Source organism: Lactuca serriola, chromosome 4 (genome assembly GCF_051521515.1).
Source record: "Lactuca serriola cultivar US96UC23 chromosome 4, Lser_US96UC23_V15, whole genome shotgun sequence".
Classification (NCBI taxonomy): Eukaryota; Viridiplantae; Streptophyta; class Magnoliopsida; order Asterales; family Asteraceae; genus Lactuca; species Lactuca serriola.
In genome coordinates this window covers 9,151,764-9,175,653 of record NC_136411.1, presented here as the reverse complement: position 1 = coordinate 9,175,653, position 23,890 = coordinate 9,151,764, and the positions used below count along the sequence as shown (strand labels likewise).

The 23,890-nt window shown below is 30.8% G+C and overlaps 1 protein-coding gene across 4 annotated transcripts; it reads right to left on the bottom strand.

Annotated features, from left to right (window-relative positions):
- Window positions 1-2,177: 2,177 nt before the first annotated feature.
- Window positions 2,178-23,215, bottom strand: LOC145101000 (carbonic anhydrase 2-like). 4 transcript variants are annotated; one of them, XM_079038165.1, is made up of 10 exons: window positions 23,036-23,215; window positions 22,528-22,608; window positions 6,666-6,736; window positions 6,244-6,384; window positions 5,694-5,742; window positions 5,429-5,545; window positions 4,943-4,996; window positions 2,829-2,914; window positions 2,603-2,708; window positions 2,178-2,468 (listed from the first exon to the last, which is right to left on the bottom strand). In XM_079038165.1, exons 2-10 carry the CDS (start codon window positions 22,579-22,581, stop codon window positions 2,307-2,309), a joined length of 840 nt encoding a protein of 279 aa, XP_078894291.1. In that variant the 5' UTR covers window positions 22,582-22,608; window positions 23,036-23,215; the 3' UTR covers window positions 2,178-2,306. The 4 variants fall into 4 exon arrangements, with proteins under 4 accessions (XP_078894291.1, XP_078894292.1, XP_078894294.1 ...); XM_079038166.1 differs by having other exon boundaries at window positions 22,528-22,621; window positions 23,036-23,174; XM_079038168.1 differs by lacking the exons at window positions 22,528-22,608; window positions 23,036-23,215 and adding an exon at window positions 7,025-7,159.
- Between the last annotated feature and the right edge of the window lie 675 nt (window positions 23,216-23,890).

Genomic DNA, 23,890 nt, shown 5'->3' with positions numbered 1-23,890 from the left:
AAATGAGCACAAAGACAAAAGTTTGATGACCTTTTAAAACTTAAAAAAAGTTGAGTGACCAAACGAGAACAAAACTAAAAGTTAAGTGACCAAAAATGACCTAAACCCTAATTTTTTTTTATCAATGATTAATATAGGCATAAAAATAAATTAAAATAGAGAACAGTCGAACATACTTAAAATTAATACGTTAAGTTTTATAGAAAATTTGAATAAGCTGCATTTTATTTATTGAGTAGGGGGAGAACAAAATCTAAATAGAAAAATAACCAAATGATCATGGGGTTATTTTTAATGCACATGTTTAGATTGACCGTATATTTTACAAAAATAACCAAATGATCATGACTTTGCTTTTAAAATGACTTTTGAGACTTGTGGCTTTTTCAAAAATCAAAAGTTTAAGAAGTTGTTTGGTAATTAGAAAATATCTTTTAAATTAGCTTTTTGAGAAGAAGAAAAATGGGGCTTTTAAAAAAGTCACGAATCTGTGACTTTTGGCAACTTTTGCCGTTTTTCTTTTTCCCCCCTCAAAAGTTTAAACAAACACATTTTAAAACTATCTTTTGGAAAAAGATATGAATCAAAAAGTTCTTTTCTAAAAATGATTTTTTGGTCTGAAAAGTTATCCCAAACACCCCCTAAGAAAACATATTATATTATTATTCTTTTTCATTAAAGTCGTTATCAAATTAATAAGATTAATACTATAAATACCCTAAATGTTTTCCAATTCCATCCTATGTGATTATTTTGTCTTTTGTTGTTGTTGGGTTTTTCCTATTTTGTTTTTTTTTTGGTTGTTTTTAATTATTTTTTATTTTTTTATTTTAATCTTATTATTATTATTATTATTATTATTATTATTATAAATTTCGATAACCGTATAAAATTCAGACAACATTTTAAAATTCGAATGAAATTTTAACATTCGGACGACATAATAAAATTCGAAAGATTATATAAAACGGAACAAAAACAAAGTTTGTCTTTATTTATCACAGATATATTAATTGGTTCGGTATTACATTTGTATGGTGCGTTATGCGGATTGAAGGCAAACTTTACTTTTGTTCCATTTTATATAGTCGTTCGACTTTTATAATGTCTTCCAAATTTATAATGTTGTCCAAATTTTAAAATGTTATCCGAATTTTATATGGTTATCAAAATTTATAATAATAATAATAAAAAAATATAAAATAAAAGAAAAAACAACAAAAAAAACAAAAAGGAAAAAAGAATTGATTAGATTCATTTAAGAGGGTAAAATTGGTTAAGGGAGTATTTATAACATAACCCATTAATAACCCGTGAAACAAGTTTTTGTAATAAAATAAAGTGATTTTCTAATATGTAATTACGAAAAATATTGTCATGATTAAATATGAAATGTATTTATTATGGAAATTATTAATGTATCTTACATTTAATTATGGTAATAATATTTATAATTAATGTATTTCATATTTAATTATGGTAATATTTGTTATAATTAATGTTTTTTATATATGCCTTTTAAAGCGCAGATGTTAGAAAATCCCTAAAATAAATTTATAGCTTTTTCTCGGTTTAAGGTTGTATCTTCGGCTCAAAGAGAGGGATTTATGTTTTCTTAAAAAAAGAAATTGGGAGCTTTTTAAAGGTGATGTCTGTGGGTTTGCTCATGAGTTCTTTGAGTTTGCTGCTATTCTAGGAGGATCCAACATGTCATTTATTACGATGATTCCGAAAGTCGATAATCCTTTGGCGTTTAAAGATAGATCGGCATAGGAGAAAAAAAAAAGAAGTTGATAAATATTAAGGTAGATTTTGATAAGGTGTGTATAATTCTGTCAACTGAGATTTTTTTTTTTTTTTTTTTTTTTTTTTTTGAAAAGCTTGGAGTGAGAAAAAGAAAAATCATAATTTTTGTCGCTTTAACATTAGCAACCGTGTCTTAATTAGTACAATATACAACAAAGACGATACAGCTTGTTATGTGTAAGTGTAAGAAACAAGATTAAAGAGAAATATAATATGAAGAAGAAAGAGATAGCAGCATGTACTAAAGGAAAGGCGTACAAATATTTGTATTAAGCATCATAAATACATGTATGACAGTACAATGTTCCGATAAGAAGAGAACATTACATATAAAACAACGTTATTCAAAAAAGAAAAGTTAAAAACACAAATACAAACAAACAGAAAACTGGAAACAGAAGCACAACAAAATTTACAAATATCGATACAAGGCAAGGCAAGAACGACTCTTTTGAGTCTAGTTATTGAAAACATGTAGTAGGAGTAGTAGTAAAAAGTCATTAAAATAGAGAGGATGTAATGCCAAAATCAAGATTCCAAAGGGTAAAACCTCCTCTCACAAAATCATAGTGTCCTCCTCTTAATGAAAGCTGCTTTTTCACCACAGCTTCTTTCACAAAAGGATATGTTAAAAGGTTCGCCAGAGATACATTCACAGCCTCCTGTAATATTTCATATTCATTTTTAACTAATCAAAATTATATATATAACTCAAATCAACTTGTTTGTCATATAATTAATATCTTTTATATATATTTTATGAATTTAAGTTGTTGTGAAAAATGAACATACATACCTTCTCACAGTTGGTACATTGATCAAGAAAATCCAAATCGGTGCAATCTGATTTGACCTTGCTCTTTGCAGATAAACCGATTTTCACCCATTGCTCTATGAAATCACTGTTCATTCAATATGCAAAAAAAAAAAAAAAAGAATAAAAAAAAAGTTATTTTTATAACGAAAACATGAATATGATATATTCGTCAGGTTTAATGTTGAATGAGAAAGTGGCGACTTACGTGGCGGTGGTTCCATCCTCAGGAAGGGACATGAGCCCTTTGATTCCACCACAACAGCTGTGTCCAATGACTACAATATTCTCCACCTGAAGGTACAACATCAACAGCGTAAGGGTAATATTGTCAATGTAAAATGAAACTAATTGAATATTTTATTATTATCCCTCTCCCAGTTGATAGGATATGAGTAAATAAATACTAGTAGTCTAATACATTTGATTAAATAAGTGGTCCATGACAGATAGAAAAAGAAAGAAAAAGATATAAGTAAAAGAAATGGGACTCCACCTCGCTCAATTGATTATCGTAACGCTACCGTTTTTTAACGCAAACTTTCTACTTTCTTTTTCTTTTTAGATAAGTAAAAAGGAAATTAAAGATGGAATATGCTAAACTTACGTGAAGTCGTCAAGGAAAAAAAAGGAACTTAATCCTTTTCTTCTAATTAATTACTTACTTACCTCGTTCCAAAATAATAGTTTTACTTTTTTGTTGTATTTAATTTAATGTTAGTTGCATGATAATTTAACTAATAATGAGAGATATTATAATAAAAGATATATTTATTTTTAGAAGCAGATTATTATTTTGGAACAAATAAAAAATAAAACATGGACTATTAATATGGAACGGAAGAGATATATTTTAAAGGATTATTGTTTTTATAATAAAAATAAATATCATTAAAACAATAAACTTTTTGCTTTGAGTAAAATAATTTAAAAAGTTATATGCATTTAAATGTACGTTACATGACCTTAATTCATTCGTCTTGACCCATTCAATATATGTTTTCTTTTTAATTAACATTTACACTTTAGATCAAATATAATTTAATACCAATTTTATGAACGAGTTGAAATTGCTAACCGAGGACACATGTAACGACTTTATTACATGTGGGAGACATGAAAATGAAATGAATGGTATCCAAAATTTTGAAATTTGATCATGTTAAGTTAGGTTGAAAGGTTTTCATGGTAGGCCTTCTTTTAAATAATGAGATTTTCAACATGATATGTTTGATAAGACTGAATAAACGGGGTAATATAGGTGGAGTCATTTTATATTAAAATAAGTTTAGAGTTAGTTAAATAAGTTAAAACCTTACTTAAATGATTGTTGAAATTTTAATAGTAAGATGCTTTGACCTCCAATTTTATAGGCAATGAGCATGAGAAATGAGACATGATCAATAATCTAGAATCTAGATACTTTTTAATAAAATAAGTTCTTTTTGACAAAAGGGCATATCTTGTTAAACCGTATGAAGGGCATATTCCAAGGGTAGATAGAGATATGGGACACAAAAGATGCAATACAAAGTAAGTAATAGTTGAGTTGGTCAAATTGCATCCACTCCAACACATTTAGGCATTTACCACCACAGATAATTGCTTCCTTTTACAAAAGGAGAAAACAAGTACCACTAAATAGAATAAAGTCCGGTATGGTACATAGGGTCCATAACTCACACCACATTTTCCTATCATATTTAATGTCCTTTTTTTTCTCACCTTTTAGAATTAAAAATAAGCTTAGTTTTTATTTTTTTTCTTTAAGAAAACAAATAATTTCCATTTTTGAAAAAAGAAAATTTCATATATTATCAAAATTTTATCTGAAAAGTCTGTTACTTTGTTTATTTATAAGAAAAACCATTTATATTTGTAAATGTTTTGAGAAAAAAGATTATTTACCTACTATAACCGATTAGAATGCCACTGTTAAATGTAAAACATAATTTATTATATTTTTCTGAAAATAGATACACAACTTAGTGGTTTTATTGACAAAATTATATTTTACATATAATGGTGACCTGTTAATAGGCTACAATAGTTGAAGAATGGTGTTTTTTTTAAACATTATTAAATGTCACTGACTTTTCTAGAAAACGAAAAAAAATAAAATATAACTTTTTTAAATAAAATGTTGAAAATATAATGACTTTTTTGAAATTAAGTATTGTATGTTACCAAAGGGTTTTTAATCCAACCGTATCCTCTTCCTCCAAGTTTGTAAAGTAAAAAGTAATTTAAAAATAGATAAGATTTATTAAAATAAAATTAGAAAAAAAAAAAAAAAAAAAAAAACGGGGTTTCAATTTTCACCTTTAGATGCACCACTGCATATTCGACGGCCGCTCCTACACCGGAGTGTTTAACCTGTAACAGATAATGTTTTTAATAAGTCAACTAATCCATCAATTATTGAACCACGTATCCACTATCATTGAAAGCAACCACATCCAAATATCGAATAACAAGATAACGAAGAAAGAAGAATTTTATTGAATAAAGAACGCTAACCATCATAAATTTTATAATAGTTTATGTTACTTAATTTGATTTATATAAAACAAACGTAAAATGATATAACTAGAGTAGATAGATATTTTTGTTTCAATATATAACTGAAAACCATGTGCTAGTTTAGACAACATGTTAGCAATTATGCTTTGAAAGATGCTTATGGGTTTGACTTCATTTAGTCTACTTAGATGAATAGAAAATGCTTATAAAATTTTTCGATTTTCTAAATGTTGAAATTAATTAATTAATTAATTATTTATTTATTTATTGAGTTTGAAGGATCACCGTGTCATAAGGGGGAACCATGTTAGCAATGTTTCTGACAACAAATGCTTCGCCTGGTTGGAAGTCTAGGATGTGTGATGGGCAAACTCTAGAATCCGAGCATGCAAATACCAAGAACTGTATTATAGTTCAAACAAAAAAATTAAACCCAAATCGAAACATGAATTCTGTTTATGTTATTTATTAAAGAGATTCAAGTGTAAATGTAATTAATGTAAAATCAAATCATTTATTGTATTTATTGGTCAGTTTAGTGTGAAATTACCTTTGGGCTCTGCCCTTTGGCAAGCTCACCATACAAAGCGGGATTTGTTCTGGAAGAAGAAAACATGAGGAAACAGTTAGATAGTGCATGAAAGATGAAGTGTGAGATAATTCAACTCATAAAAATAATGTAAATCGTATAATAATATCACCAGAGTTAAGTTTTTTTTTTTTTTTTCTTTAAAGTCAAATTTGAGGACGAGTAATGCCTAAAGGAGAAATAATAGTGTCGGCTGGTGGGTCAATTATCTAATTATCTAAAGAATTTAGAGCTTTATCAAGAAAGATTCAAATATTTTTTTTCTAACAAAAGAAAAGGTAAGTAGTGGATGATGATTTGTATAAAATATGAACAATAATTCGTGATTTTTAATGGCATAATATATAATCTGCTTCTTCCCATTTTATAGGATAAATTAATGAATTTTTAAAGCCTTCAACGAAAGTGACAAAATGGAAACAATAAATATGGCAGAATGGTTATATCCCACTACATAAAAATGAGCAGAAATGATCTGAGTAAATCCAAAAGGATGTACAGACGGACGTACTCATATTTCTCTTTCTTAAACCGAGCGAATCCGTCCTTGATCCTCTCCACCGGATTAAACTCGTCGCCGCCTGCTGCCTCCAACTCCGCCGTCAACTCTTTGATCTTAGCGGCGGCAACGGCTTGAAGCTCACCTTTCTCACTGCAAAACCGTTAAATTTTATGGCGTTAGCATTGCCGGTAAATACGCCGGAGAAAAAAATAGAATTCTAATAAACTACGGGACCCGCCTGATGACGGCCGGCTGACGGCAGCTGTATTGGTCAAATATATGGTGAGAAAATCAAAGCATTTAATCGAATTAACAATGCCAAAATTCTAAAGAGGACAACTCTGATCCATTTGTTTAAAAGTGTGAAAACAGCCGGCCAACGGTAATCATCACAGAACTGATCAGTCGTATATTAAAAAAAACACGGTTACCTCAGAAGCTTCTTCAATCCTTCAATGGCGTCTTCGCATGTATAACCATTAGTCGCCATGTCTTCTACAACCTGAAAATTTCGCGAAATCCAGTAAGAAAAAAAAAAAGAAGAAGCAAATTCTGTCAAATTCTACCGCTAACATGTAAAAATTGCTGATTATACATCTACGAATCGGATCAGATTCATAAACACATGTTTGTGATTAGATCATATCTGGATAAATGAATGATCGGCCAATTCAAAGAAGGTGAGACATAAATCTAAACAATCGATGATCGGAGTATATATAAAAAGTTAAAAACTATCGAATCGATGAAGTCTGATGATGATTTGGTTGATAATGGAGTAGCCATAAACCTTGTTAATGGTGTGACGATTATAAGCGTGTTGAAGCAAAATCTGCTGCTGATTAAGAGGAGAGAGATATCAGGCCACACACGTTTGTGTGACGATAAAGTGGGGGCGACTCTATTTATAGACTGCCCAACAAACCTTAGGTGGACTTTTTTATATAAATTTTTGTGTTTATTTATGTTCCTTAAAACATTTACATATGTAACATATGTGGCTGACTAAAAATGACATTCTATTTTACTACATGGACATAGTTATTATAATTTGTTGGTTGAATTTGATTAATTATTTTTCAAAAAAACTAGTTATAAATTAACTTAATTATAGTTTGATTTTTGATAAAGAATATTCATGAGATGTCTATTTAATAACACTCATCTTTTATATATATATATATATATATATATATATATATATATATATATATATATACTAATAAAAGAGTAGCTCTTTTGCTATGTGTTATCATATTAGACATTTTAATTAATGTGTTGTCACTTGTCAATCTATTAGTTTTCCATTTCAAATTTATTAAACATCCTCATTAATGTGATTCTATTTTAAATTTTAAATTTTAAATTTTAAATTATTGTTTTCATTAATTCACAAATAAAAAATATCTAATATATATTAAAAAGTAATATATAAAAATATATTATTGTGTAAAAGGTCTCTACGACATGGGATTAACGTTCAAAATTGAGATAAAGAAGTTCGTAAACATATGTTTTTTATTTAGTTTTTGCCAATCATAATTGTTCATCACTTAAATAACCTCATATATACAACATCAAAAAAAATCCAATATTTTAAATTAGAGTAAATTACACGAATGGTCCCTAACTTATTTTTTTAACTCGGAAGGTCCCTAATATTTGTTTTTGTTACGCGTTTGGTCCCTACTATTTGTTTTTGTTACGCATTTGGTCCCTATCTTACTTAAAAGACTATTATTTAAATATGGAAAAATTATGGGGTAGGTAAGGTAAGGTGATGGGGGTGGGGTTGGAGGTATGTTTATTTAAATAAATTAAAAAATAAATGGCAAAATAGTCTTTTTAGGTAAGACAGAGACCAAACGCGTAACAAAAACAAACACTAGAGACCTTCCGAGTTAAAAAAATAAGTTAGAGACCAAACACACAAATCACCCTAAATCATAGGGACCATTCTAAATTAGTTTCTACAGTTTTGAGTTTTAAATTAATTTCAAAGCCCAAATTGAGATACCCGTTTTGGCCGTTGATGTTGTTTTGTTAGTTGATGGTTTGGAATGTATATTAAGTGTTTTTTTTCAGATACTTTTCTGGTTAATATTATCTGGTATTATTGTAATAATACTTATATCACATTAATGGTTTGTACTGTTTTAAGACAATGACATAAATATTACAATATTACTTTTTCAAACGATAATATTATAATATATTATATTTTAGTATGATTTGTAAACAACATCATAAAACGAGGCCGAAAACTGGCAAATTTTTGGGACTTGGTTATGAGAATTTTTACGCTAAGAGGAATTGCTTTATTTGGAATTAAAATTTAAGGTTTAGTTATTTATATTTTATGATTTTACTTTATTTTATTAGACACTAGTTAGATCCATATTTATTCAAAAAAATAAAAATAAAAGTAAAAAGTAAATTGTAATTTTTTTTTCAATTAAATAAGGAAGAATGTTTTATATAGATGTAGCGGGTAACGATCAACAAGCTGTGTCGCAACTTTTTTTTGGATGACAAAACTAAGTCTTTTAAAAAACATCTATAGTTCTTGGGGTTATAACATTATTATGCATGACTCGTTGGACTATATTGAATAACTCCGCAACTTCTGACGCAATGAAACCGAAAGTAACAAATACAGAAGGTATAAACATGTGTTGATTTTTCATACATGTTTTCTCATGTTTTGTCACTTTGCATGATGCAACTTTTAAAACAGTTTGCCCCACGGTGAAAACCCCACTCCCCAAGTCAACAAGAGGGGAAATCATTGTTAGATCCACGCATGTATGTTTCCCTCTAGCCCATCTAAAACATCAGTTGGTCTAAGTGTTGATCTTTCGTCCAATGGGTCAGTCAGAAAGTTCACAGGTGCCTCTTTCTTGGCAGAAACCCCAACGCGCCTAAATATGTCAAAAAAAACATCCCTAACCAGATCGTGTCGGTACTTGAAACTCGAGAGCTCTTTACAATGAACAACATGCTCCCCAAAGGAGTCCAAGCATGTCTTGCGACACACAGGGCAAGTCTCGTCAGCCGGAAATAAGAGGATCATAAGGTGATACTTGAGGATGACACGATACTCCACTGACGATATATGATGGCCAAGACCGTCAATAGGAATAGTCATAAGAAAATCTTGAGCATGTGGGGCCCTTAGAGACTCAAAAATTGTTTTCTGCCTAATCGTCATGTCGAAGTGAACTTCCATGTCTTGGACAATTTTACTAAATGTAAATATGTAATTATTCCTAACTAACACCTAGCTACACATATGTCCACGACGGGACTTGAACCTTCGACCTCAAAAAGGGAGGACACCACCCGATACCACTTGGTTAGAATCCATTTAGTAAGTAAATTGTAAATTTGATTCATATGGTTTGTCGAAAAATGTGGACGAGGTTCAAAATGTTTCTGAATTGCATCACTGGTCCAAAATTGAATAATTTTTGTGGTTTTGGTCTTTGATAAATTTAAAAAGACTTATAATACCTTTTTTTTACATTTTTAACATAAATTTTAATATTTTAAAAATTAGAAAAAAAAACCACCGAACCACCCACCCCCTCCCCTACCCCCCCCCCTCTCAACAAAAATTCAAAAACACTTTTAGCCATCATCATTTTCACAACATCAAGTTCATCATCTTCACACCCATCTCCACCACTTTTCAGGTGAAGAACTCCGCAATGAGGTTGGGCTTAAAACTGATACAAAATTGACAAACTCTTGTGTCCCCACCCACTCACCGTACACCCATCTCTCTGTTGTTCTCATTCCACTAATCGAGGGGTTGTGAAACCCTGGAAGTTAAAGGAGTCAGATGAAGGTCATGAGTGTTTGTTGATGAAGGTAGATCTAGGAAATCGAAAACCCAGAGTGGCGGCTGATGAAGGTCATAAGACGGAGGCACATTCACGATGTCCATGAGTGTGGACGACGTATATTAGAGATCTAGAAAACCCCAACCTTGGAAAAAAAATCCTAGAACTCGATTTTCAGAAACCCACATCCCATCAATTTTTAGAAATATTTCCATTCTTCTCCTATCATCACAAGGATTTCTTTAAATAACTCACATCTGGATCGAGATTCACATGTGTGCGTGTTCTTTATTTTGTGTTTTTCTCCACCGGTTTTAAGATTTTTCTTTATCAGTGTTTACATTTGGAGTGATTTCTGCATCTGGATTGATTTTTGGTTTTGCATCTAAATCATTTATCTGGGTTTTTCATCAATAATTTACGAGTTTTTTTGAGTTTTTTCCACATTGATTCTCTATGTATGTTCATCCTTATGTGTGTTGAAGAAAATAAATTTGGAAAACCCATACTCTCTCTCTCTCTCTCTCTCTATATATATATATATATATATATATATATATATATATATATATATATATATATATATATATATATATATATATATATAGAGAGAGAGAGAGAGAGAGAGAGAGAAAGAGTGTGTGTGTGTGTGAGTGAGTGAGTAAACGGTGGAAAGGGTGGGTGAGATTTTTATTTTTATTTTTATTTTTGTTATAAAAAATTAAACTGAATATTCAAAAATTTAAAAGAGAAATTAAAAGGGTACTATAGTCTCTTAAAATTATTTTAAATTTATCAGGGACCAAAACTACAAACAATATTCAACTTTAGACCAATGATGTAAGTTAAGAAACTTTTTTGACCTCATCCACATTTTTTTTGACAAACCATAGGGACCAAATATGCAATTTATTCAAAAATAAATATGAAGATCTAAAATTTTAGAAAGTTTGAATTTGACAAAACTGTAAAATTGGTCCTTGTGGTTTTCAAAAACTGTGGATAGAGTCCAAAAAAATTTCAACTTGCATGGAGGGTCCAAAATTATAAATTTTCCTTGGTTTTAGTCCCTAAAAGACTTGAAATGACTTTTATGCCCTTTAATTTCTTTTCAATTGTTATTTATTTATTTTTAATTGTTTTATAATTTATAAAAAAGAAATGGACCCTATAACACCTCAGCTCATCCTATATTTCTTACTCCTTCTCTCGCTCATCAAAAAGTCGTAGGCTTCAATTACTCTCCATTATCACCCATCTTTCCCGTCGAGAAGCCCTAATGTCACCGTTGACCACTTAGATTTCTCACCGCCCCTCATCGCCGCTAAGTATCTTAATTCACATCACCTCTATTCCCCCTCTCCTTCTTGCACCACTATATTCATGTCTTGAAGCTTGAAACTTTCCATCACGAAACCTCGATGGTAGAACCCCATTTCGGACATCTACACGTTTTCTGTCGTTTCATCTTCAAGAATCTACCTTCCAACTCCATTGTCGTCATCCTCCCATCATTTGCGCAACCTCCTGATGATTGAACCCCACTGTAGGTTTCCTAAACACAGCTCCGATGAAATCCCTTTTCCCCTCAATAGGTTAAGTTAAACTTTGATCTATGTATCACCTTTCTAGAGAAGATGGTCAGGTTCAGTGAAACTCTAATTTTTATAGAGAACTGAGATGTTCACATTGGATCAAAAGAAAAAGAAAGTTGATGTGTGTAACAGAGAAAAAGAGGTGAGTTTGGATTTGAAATCAATTGCAATGTGTTTTGTGGATTCCAAATTTGGAACTAGATAATGGATTCCGGGTGGGGTGATTCAACGGTGAGGAGAGAGGGAAGCAAAGATCAGGTCAGTCAGTGGTGATCGACTTTTGACGAGTTACCAATGATGGGTTATATTCTTTGGTGTCGAAAACTAGCAACCACTGTGTTCTAATACCACACGAGTCAACTGAGTAGATATTTCTAATTTCTCAGGCTTTGTAAGAGATCATGAATTATGTGTGTGCGTCTTTGAGTTGCTGGTATTGAATCATCAACTATGTATATTTTTTTAGTTTATAATGTATTTATGTATGTGATTTGGTTTAGAGGAAAATAATATTGAAGAAGACGACCAAATTGGGGGGGGGGGGGGGCTACCGATGGAGAGGGTGGGGTAGGGTGTAATTTTACTTTATATTTTTTTCTAATTATTTAAATACTAAAATAAATAAATATAATGGAAAAAAGAGATGAATAGGGCAAAATTGACATTTCAAGTGAACCAGAGACTAAAGTCATGAAAAATTCTTGATTTTGGACCTTTCATGCAGGTTTGAAACTGTTTGGACCCTATCTACACTTTTTTGAAAACCAAGGGGACCAATTTTGCAGTTTTGTCTTTGAATTTATAAGGGAAAAAAGAAAAATATTTAATTATTAAAATTTAAATGTTCATTTCTCTTTTAAATTTAAATAAATAAATATTTAAAATAATTTGATTCAATTTAGAAATTTAGAAATTATTAGGAAAGTTACATTAATGAATTTGATATGCATTTATTATCAAATTTAAATATTATATAGAATTTAATAAAATAGAAAAAAAAAACAATACAAAATGACATATAAATATAATTAAATCTAAAATTACCATAAAATAATATGTGTCATAATACATGAGATAATGATAAATGAGAGAATGATAAGTGACAAAAATGATTTTATTTATTAAAGTAAGAAGAATATTTCATTTTTTTCTATCTTAAAAGTTTAACAAGGGTTCTCTTATTATAAATAGAGCTGGCGGTCATATAATTATTTAGTGTGAATTGAGATTTTGATAAACTTTTTAGAAAATAAGAGATAATTGTTAGAAAAACAAAGATTGTTTATTGTGAGTGTTGTTAGGGTTCTCTTACTATAAATAGAGATGGCGGTCATATAATTATTTAGTGTGAATTGAGATTTTGATAAAGTTTTTAGAAAATAAGAGATAATTGTTAGAAAAACAAAGATTGTTTATTGTGAGTGTTGTTAGATTATGGGTCTAAGAATATCGATATATACTTGAATTGTAATTGCAATTTTTTTTTAAATCTATTATTTTGACCCATGCCAAATCAAAATTGTGATAATCCAATAATGATAATTTAAAAGTCAGCCACTTCTAAATACGAAACACATAAAAGCAACTTGTTTTGAATTTTTTAGGAGACAGATGGAAACAAATGATCAATAGGGATTAAGATTGTTAACCATTTTCTAGAACATCAATATTTCTTATATGCAAGGAAGATGACAGTTAGAAGTTGGTTCAATACAAATATGTCACAACCTATTTTGGGTAGAACATGCATGTTCGAGCCCTTTCTTGTTATAGAAATCTGTTTGGGTTTTGGGAAGTTGCCAACGAACCCGTAGGGTGCTGGCCATTGGAACCTTATACCTAGGGGCACTGCCCCCGAATCCCCGTATTTCCGAGTTCATATTTATATTACTCTAAGTATGCATCATGCGCCTCCAGTCTCGGTGAGTAAATAAAACATAGTCTATCTCAATATTAATAATAATTACTAAAATATGTCGATAACATTAATATATTCAACAAGTTTTACAACGTGTTTGTTTGGCAAACTTGTTGATAATTGGTAGATGAAAATTAAATAAAAGCTAAAAGCTTAAATATAAATAGTTATTAGCTTTTAAAATTGTAAAATCAAATAAAAGCTAAAAGCTTGAATATCAAAGTTTTCAAAAACTACTTAAAGTATTTTTTTTTTTTTTCCTATTATAAGCTTTTTATTTAAAACAAAAACTAAAATCTCCTATTATGAAACGGGTTTTCTTTTCGAATTATATTTGTAAAAACAAAAACAAAAGCTTCATACTTAACACGCCATTAACACGCCATTAAATGTTTTACATTTGTTTTCGGATTTCCCATATATTAATTTATCATATATCATGTTGCCAATATGTAGATGTATTGATTCAGATAAGCTCTAATAAATTAGTTAGCTTATTATATTTTTTTTCGTAACATGTAAAATGAAAAACACTCAAAATAAAATATTAGAATATTGCAGATCGTCTTTTAACAAAAATATAAAATTAAGTTATTAGCATAATAGTATAAAACTATAAATTAAGTTATTGTCATATTCAACATGCTAACTATTTATAAGATAGAAAATTAGGCAAGTATCTTTTCACCTATATGAATGTGTATATACTTGAAATTGGATTGAATTTTTCAAAAACTATATTTTTAAAATGTCTAAAACAAAAAAAGTTATGTTATCGTTAGGGTGAGGGTTGTATTATTGATTCTTTCTAAATACGGTATTTTGTGACGAATGGAAGCATGACATACATATATTTATATTTATACATGTATATGTATATATAAAATATATGTATATTCAACGCGCGATATACATTTAACATGGGAAGGGAATAAAAGAAGCTTCATTGAAATGGCGGGCCACTAATCGCGCGAGGGAGGGGTCTATTTCTACTCTAAAGACGATTAAATTTCATTAAATTAAGTCCTAAAAGATGTGGCTAAAGTGGAAACTCTAAAGACGATTAGCGGCCAATTCTCACGGGTTTCTTGTATGGCTATTTCTACCAAAAGATTGGATTAGGTAATAGATTTTTTTACGTCAATTATATATGTTTCTTGGTTTTTGAATTTGTATGTCTTTATCTTGCATAGAATATCAAAGAGTGGATAAGGTTGGCAATTACAAAGTATTAGCAAACGATTTGAATGCGATGAGAAGCAAGAATCTAAGAAGGGAAGTGACTATAAAACTACAATGCGAAACATCCATAATGTGGGGGTGCAATGTGTTACTATGGGGCAAATGTGATTTTGTGGTCAATCATACTTCATCATCTTGTATTTGCCTTCGGAGTTGGGAGGGAATTTTCTTCGATTTCCTAATTTATAAGCCTTACGTAGAAATAAAGGGTTCAAAAAGTTTACTAATTAGTTTTATATTTTTAATTAGTTATTATTAATTTAAATTATTTTGTTAGAAAATGGCTGTGGAAAATTTAGGAATAGAAAAATGATAATTTTCTTGTGTTTTAGTAAGTTTAAGAAAAAAAATGGAAGAGAAGAAGTTGATGTGAAATAAGAAGTGTGAAAAGGATACCCATCACCTAACAATGGACACCTGTTATTATTGAATGTGCAACACTATTAAATACACGAAACGAAAGAGTCCCTAAACATAAATAAAAGAGGACTGTTTTATCAAATTGTATGTTTATGTGTGAATATATATATATATATATATATATATATATATATATATATATATATATATATATATATATATATATATAAAAGTAAAAAATATATACTTTTCCTAACTTTGGACATATATAAATATATAAATATGTTGTATATATAATTAACTGTAAGTGGGTTTGTGTTTTTTTCTGTTAGAGTTTCGAAACGATATATTGTATGTCCAAAATGAAGTATATGTGAATGAGATATCCATATTCAAAGTTGAATATTTGAGAATAGAAGTTGGCAAAAGACGTGTGTGTAGGAATAAGTCTCACATATTGGTAGAAAGACCTTAATCAAGTGAGTTTATAAGCTTTAATGTATGATAGGCTTACATGTTTGTGTCTATGGTTTTACTCCAACTTCTACCCGCACTAGGGTGGGGGGTGAATCTGACTCGACTCGTGTAACCCTTGTTTTTGCCAAACTTAACAGTTTTGGACCTTTGTTTGAATTTTTGGTAATTGGTGCATTTATTGCGCATTAATTGTGAAATTAATGGCATTTATTGGCACAATCAATTCTTTAATTACGAATTGATTTCTGTTGTATAAAAACGGACTTCTACTGACTCATTCGATACATATTTGCAAATACTCATCTTCTTCCTCATTTTCTCTGCAACCATTTTCAGCGATTCTTTCAAGAAAGCAGTCATATCCGTCAGTACACATTGTTACAGTTGTTGTACCCTGGGAACAGACGGCGAATCTGTTTAATAGAATCGAGTCCAACTCGAGCCTCAGCCACTGCGTTTTATCACTAACGTTTTTTCTTGCACATTATTTGATTCACAAATAGTTTATTCAATTAAAAAATGGAGCCAATAACTAACAATCTTAAACATATTTTATGGTCCTTAATTTTTTTATTGTTCTTCTTTATTTTCTGAATCGAGTGTGTATTGATTTCGTCTGTGTTGTAAAACCAGACTCTCGTTTTACTGTAAATAATTTAACTGTGATTTCGATTCTTTCAGAATTTCTAGAAATCCTGATGTTGTAACCCCTATTGTGAACTCAACTGCTACCATACCTGTGCGAAACATCATGGCTAATCATGTTGAGCAACCTGGAATTTTTTATGGTGTGGACTTCAAGAAGTGGCGGCAGAAGATTTTATTCTACTTGACCACTTTGGACTTGGCTCGATTCCTAACAAAAATTGCTCATGTAATTGTTGAGAGTCAGACTGATGCTCAATATATGAATGCAATTGATGCTTGGACGCATTCTGAATTTCTGTGCCATAACTATGTGTTGAATGGGCAAGCAGATGCACTTTACAATGTTTTTTTGTAAAGTTGCAACTACTAAGGAACTATGGGAGTCCTTGGAAAGGAAGTATAAGACAGAAGATCCCGGTACCAAGAAGCATGTTGTTGTTAAGTTCTTGGAATACAAAATGGTAAACTAAAAATCTGTTATGAGTCCTGTCCAAGACCTTCAGGTCATTATACATGATAACAATGCTGAAATAATGGACCTTAACGAGTCTTTCCAAGTTACATCGATGGTTGAAAAGCTTCCTCCTGGATGGATAGACTTTAAGAACTACCTTAAGCATAAGCGAAAAGAGATATCTGTGGAGGAACTGGTAGTGTGTCTTCGCATTGAGAAAGACAATCAAATAACTTTGAAGAAAGGTGGTGCTATTGAACCTTCTAAGGTTCATGTGGTGGAAACTAGTCAAACTTCCAAGAACAAAGGAAAAGGAACTCACAAAGGGAAAGGAAGGGGAAAAAACATAGGCCCCAAGGCAGGAACTTTCAAGAAGAATTTCAAGTGCTACAATTGTGGCCAACCAGGTCACAAGGCTTCAGAGTGCCTACAGCTCAAACGGGAGAACCGTCAAGCAAACATGGTGAATGATGACATGAAGTTGATGGCCATGATAACTGATCTCACGGCCATGGTCTCGAAGGTGAATCTCATGAATACTAATTCAAGGGAATGGAGGATTGACACGATGGCTACTTGTCATGTGTGTCATGACAAGGGTTGTTTCAAAACCTACAAGGAAGTTGAAGATGGTGAAAATCTATACATGGGAAATGCAGCTACCGCAAACATCAAAGGATGCTTTGTATGTTCCTGAACTTTGTAAGAATCTAGTGTTGGGTGGTTTGTTGAATAAGTTTGGATTTAAGCTTGTGTTTGAGTTGGACAAGTTTGTTTTGTCCAAGAATGGTATGTTTGTGGGGAAAGGATATGCCTTGAATGACATGCTCAAAATGAATGTATGGTGTCAAATGAAATTAATAAAGCAAGTTCTAGTTCTGCTTATGCTTGAGTGTTCAAATGTTTGGCATGGTCGTTTAGGACATGTAAATTACAATTCTATTAAATTTCTAGTTAAAGTAGACTACATACCTAAATGTGATGTTGACTCAAATCACAAATGTCCCACATGTGTTGAAGCCAAACAAACTAAATTACTTTCCAAACAATCAAAAGAATACCAAACCTCTTGATTTAATTCACACTGATGTGTGTGATTTAAAATCAATTCCTGCTCAAGATGGGAACAAATACTTCATTACGTTCATCGACGATATCATGAAATATTGCTACATATATTTACTTAAGAGTAAAGATGAAGCAATGGACAAGTTTGTTTTGTATAAAAAGGAAGTTGAGAATCAACTTAACAAGAAAATCAAAGTAGTTAGAAGTGATACAGGTGGAGAATATGTTTCCATATGCTGAATTTTGTGCACAAAATGGAATTCGTCATGAATTCACACACCCTATTCACCTCAATCTAATGGCATTATTGAAAGAAAGAATCATACTTTGAAAGAGATGGTTAATGTCATGCTAATTTGTTCTGGTGTAAACCAGTCAATGTGGGGAGAAGTTATTTTGTCTGCTAACAATCTTTTAGGGGGTGTTTGGATAGGGAAAAAAGAGGTGCTTATTGCTTATTCCCAAAATAAGCTAACTTTGAGTGTTTGGATAAAATCCAGCTTATTAAGCTAAATAAGCTAATTTTAATAAGCATCTCTCCCCATGCTTATTGCTTATTGCTTATTCCCAACACAAATAAGCTAATAAGCAATAAGCTAACAAGCTAATCCAAACACCCCTTTAAATAAGATACCTCGCAAAGAAAATGATGAAACACCGTATGAACTTTGGATGAGAAGAAAGCCATCATATAAGTACTTATGAGTATGGGGGTGCCTAGCCAAAGTTGTTGTACCACCACCTAAGATATAAAAGTTAGGTCCTAAGACAGTGGATTGTGTATTCATTGGGTATGCACAAAATAGTAGTGCTTATCGGTTTCTTGTGCATGATTCTATCCTGAGATGCACAAGACTAAAATAATGGAATCAAGGAATGCTTCATTCTTTGAAGATGTATTTCCGTAATTAAACAAGGAGGTTGAAAGCCCATCTTTACCAAATATTGAGGTTGTTCGAAAGTATGAACAATCTCAATCTAAGGAAGAAGAGATAGAACTCAGAAGAAGTAAGAGGGCTGGAGTTGAAAAACCATTTGGTGATGATTTTTTTCACCTATGTGATGGAAAGTGAACCTAAAACCTACCAAGAGGCGGTTACTTCTTCTGAGGGGCCTTAATGGAATGAAGCCATAAAAAATGAGGTAGAATTTATCTTACAAAATCATATGTGGGAGCTAGTGGATCTACCTCCAGGTAGAAAGCCACTTGGTTACCGTTGGATCTTTAAGAGAAAGATGAAAGCCAATGGTAGAATTGATAAATAAGGCAAGGTTAGTAATCAAAAGGTATAGACAAAAGGAAAGTCTGAATTACTTTGATACATATTCGTCAATAACACAAATAACATCAATTAGACTAGTGCTTGTCATTGCAGCAATTAGAAACCTACAAGTTCATCAAATGGATGTGAAAACTGCTTTTCTAAATAGGGAGTTGGAAGAAGAAATTTATATGGAGCAACCTGAGGGATTCATCACCTCGGTATAGGAGAAAAAGGTTTGTAAACTTGTTAAGTCTCTATATGGATTAAAACATGCTCTAAAACAATGGCATCAAAAGTTTGACCAAGTGATGATGGAAAGTGGTTTTAGAATTAATGAGTGTGATAAGTGTATCTATGTGAAAAACACCACTCATAGTTATGTCATCTTGTGTTTATATGTAGATGATATGCTTATCATTGGTAGTGATGACAAGATGATAAGATCCACGAAGGATATGTTGAAATCCAAGTTTGACATGAAAGATATGGGTTTAGTGGATGTGGTTCTTGGAGTCAAGATCACAAGAACCCAAAATGGTTTGATTCTAAGTCAAACACACTACGTGGATAAGATTCTTGATATGCTAAGGGAGATACTAGCATAGCTAGAACTCAAATTGATCATGGTCAACATCTACGTAAAAATAGAGGTGATAATGTTAATCAAGTGGAATATTCAAGAATCATTGGTAGTCTGATGTATTTAATGAGTTGTACAAGACCTGACTTAGAATATGATGTGAGCAAACTAAGTAGATTTACTAGTAAACCCAGTTCTTAAAACTGGAAGAGTATTACTAGGCTACTAAGGTATGTGAGATACACGTGAGAATATGGACTGCATTATGGCAGACATCCATCAGTTATCGAAGGATACACTTATGCAAATTGGATATCTGACATAAAAGATTACAGATCTACAAGTGGATATGCGTTTACACTTGGAGGTGTAGCTATAGCATGGAAATTGTCCTAGCAAATGATTATATCTAGATCTATTATGGAATCTGAATTTATCGCCTTAGATAGTTGTGCTGAAGAGGCAGAGTGGCTATGTTAATTTGTAGAGGACATTCCTGACTGGCCAAAGCCGATAACGGCCATATGTATATATTGTGATAACCAACCGGCAATTGGTAGAGCTCAAAGTACAATGTATAATGGGAAATCAAGGCACATTAGACGTAGACATAAAATGACACGACAACTAATCTCTACGGGGATTATCATGGTTGACTGGGTGAAGTCAAAGGATAACATTGCGGATCCACTTATAAAATGCTTGAGTAGAGATGTGGTTTATAAGTCGTCAAGAGGAATGAGACTAAATCCCTTGAATGAATAAATTCATACGAAGGAAACCTTACCCAGAAGACTGGAGATCCCAAGATCTGGGTTCAAAAGGACAACCTAGTTGTATGAGTGAGGCAGGTCATTGTGAGGGGAGATAACATTATGTCCTAGTTCATTCCTATATGTAGTGACAAATGAGGCTAAACATGGTTTTTAATGATTTTTGGAATCAGCTATGTGAGAGAGAAGTAGGGTCGCTTCGAAGGGAATTATGAGGGCACAATTCCTAAAGCTCTTACAGAACCAAGTTAGTGTTCATGACCAAAACAAACACGTCTATGAGGACATGACCTTGTCAAGGAGAGTCCTATGAGAATTATATTGTCATCAACACAAATGGAAGCTCAGTTCAAAGGCATCGAGATGTACTGACTGCTAGGAGATTAAATATAATTCTTAAGGGAGGGTTCAAAGGGTAATACCTACCCATCCTATGTAGGATTCAACTGTTGAAAATTCCGTTAGGAAATTTGATGCATATGGGGGATTGTTGGAAATTTTAGTAAAAATATATATATTTTTACTAACTTTGGACATACATAAATATACACATATATTGTATATATAATTAACTCTAAGTGTGTTTGTGTTCTTTTTCGTAAGAGCTTTGAAACGATATATTGTATGTCCAAAATGAAGTATATATGAATGAAATATCGATACTCAAAATTGGGTATTTGAAAATATAAGTGACAAAAGAGGTGGGTGTGGGAATGAGCCCCACATTGGTAGAAAGACCATACTTAAATAAGTTTATAAGTTTGAATGTATGATAAACTTATAATTTTGTATCTATGGTTTTACTCTAACTTCTATCCGCATGCAGGGTTACAAAACAATCATCATATTGATAACATGCATGAGGTCATGAAGATCAACTTTTATTTGAATCGAAATGAAAATTTACTTTCTGAATATCTTTTCTAAATGTGTTCACATTTATATTTCATTCGACCAAAAAAAAGGTAACAAATTCAGAGATTAATAAAGTATTATGCGTGCGACGGTGCGAGTCATACTCTTATGGCTGTGAGTAGTTGTCCATTCTAGCTATTTAAAAGCCATCATAATTGTCATAGGCCACATTTGGAAAGTGCCATTTGAATAACAATTGACTCTTTAGAATTATTTTTCTTATAAAAATAGAAATAATCGAGTGTATGACATAAGGAAAGATAGATATACTTGTATTTTAATTAATACTGATTACTTTAATTATAAAAGATAAATATATTCTTTAATCATTTAAAATGTAAAAAAAAAAAAAAGTTAAGAATCTACTTATCGAAGTATTAACAAAGATTACACGATCTTACACTATTACTCTATTAGTTATGGCCAACAAATTATCTTAATGTTATCTTGTTAGAGAAATTAAATATCCTCCTACTTTTTGTTCCTAAATATCTTCCTACCCAATAAAATGATGACATGTGTAACATTTAATGTTCATTTAATGAGATTTAATGATATTTTAGGATATTAATATGACACATGTCATCAATTAAATGGGTAAGAAAATTTATAGGATTAAAAGGTAAGAGGATATTTAATTTCTCATCTTGTTAATGGTATTTTACATATTTAATATTTATTAAATAACTTATTACATTTTGTGTGAAATTAACTTTATTAAAATTTTTAAATCATTGACTTAGTTTTGACCGATTCAGTTGTTGACTAACCCAATTTTGCTTTGTTTAGGCGCCTTGTGTGACCTCCCAAGGGACTAGCTTGGAAAAGTAAAGGTGTAACGATATTTATGAATATTAATATATTATTATAGTTACAATCATATTCATATTTATGTAATTTAAATATTATTTGATTGTGGTTTGTCATAAGTATATCAGTTTTGACTCATTTATATGTAAATCCATTGTTTTAGCTTGCACATTTTTTTTGACGGGCCAAATTAAGAATTATTCAGCTAATATGAAAGCGAATAATAAAGTTTTTATTTTTTTCAATCATATGTAACACATTAAGTATTTATAAAACTCAAATAATTTAACAGTAGACTACTAATAACTTTATATCACAATGTCAATAATACCAAAGCTCTTACCAATGGCTTTTTGGCACAACATAGCGCGATGCAACTCTTGAATTTCCCAGCCATATATTAGACTTTTATGCTCATTCACTCCTGTTGGAAATCACTAAACGCAATTTTTAATATGTTTAATGAGTTTTCTGAAAAGAAAACATAATTTACTTTTAATCTGTGGTAAATGTCATCAAACATTGACAAACGCTGTAAAAAAATACTCTATCAACATGGTCCATTTGAGTTTCTAATGTCTATCATGCAATCATAAAGTGATGTTTTTTTTAGAAAAATACACTATAACTTAAACATTAATGGTTAAAACATTATCATATCCCATTTAATTCATGTATAATGACATTAGTACTTATACATTACATTTGTAGCTTTTATAAACTATACATTAAGAATATGAAAACCTCATATTTCATATACACACTTCGATTTTTTGGAGGAAAAGGTATTAAACATATGGTATATATAACTAGGTTCTTTATATATAAGATATAAGAAAGAAAAAAAATACCTTAGAAAGTAGTTTGTTTCTCCAAACGAAGCAAGTGTGCTTTTCTCCCGAGATAAGTCTTTCATGGGGATATGGTGCTTAAATTGGGAGAAACAAAGAAAGGGGTCGAAGAGCCCAGAACAAAAATTGCTATGTTGACTTGTACTTTTTGTAGTAAGAACTTGTACATTTGTGGTGTTCGATAACTTCGTATCTATGAAGAAATGGTTATAAAAATTCTAGTAGACAAAATTAAGGAATGAAGACAATTTGGATAAAGAAAGTGATGGGGGAATTCACGTAGGCTTCTGAATGTGTTATCTTCTTGAAATGAGAGAATGTTACACATTTAGAAATCTGCTCCATATATCCATACATTCACTTATGCCAAAAAATGGGCCATAAAATCCTAAATCCTAACAACATTTTCAAATTTTTCAAAGAAAATACAACAAATTCTACGTATTTTAAGATACAAATCTATTAACTTTTAAAAAAAATCATAAGTTATGAATTATTGTTAGAAAGAAATGAGTTTAACCATCTACAACTAACTCTATATACTAAGTAACTTTTTTTTGGTGTAAAAATGAGTTTAACCATCTACAACTAATTCTATTTTTTTCTTACCGAAAGTAGTGTTATAAAAAATATTATTCTAAATTTGGAGTAGCACTATTATTTACTGGGAGTGAGTAAACCGAAACCAAAAACTGAAAAACCGATAAAACCCAATGGTTTGGTTTAAGTCTTTTTAAAACCAAAATATTGGGTTTGTTTTGGTCTTAAGAAATTCAAAAGTTGATGAAAACCGAAACCGGACAAAATTATATATATATATATATATATATATATATATATATATATATATATATA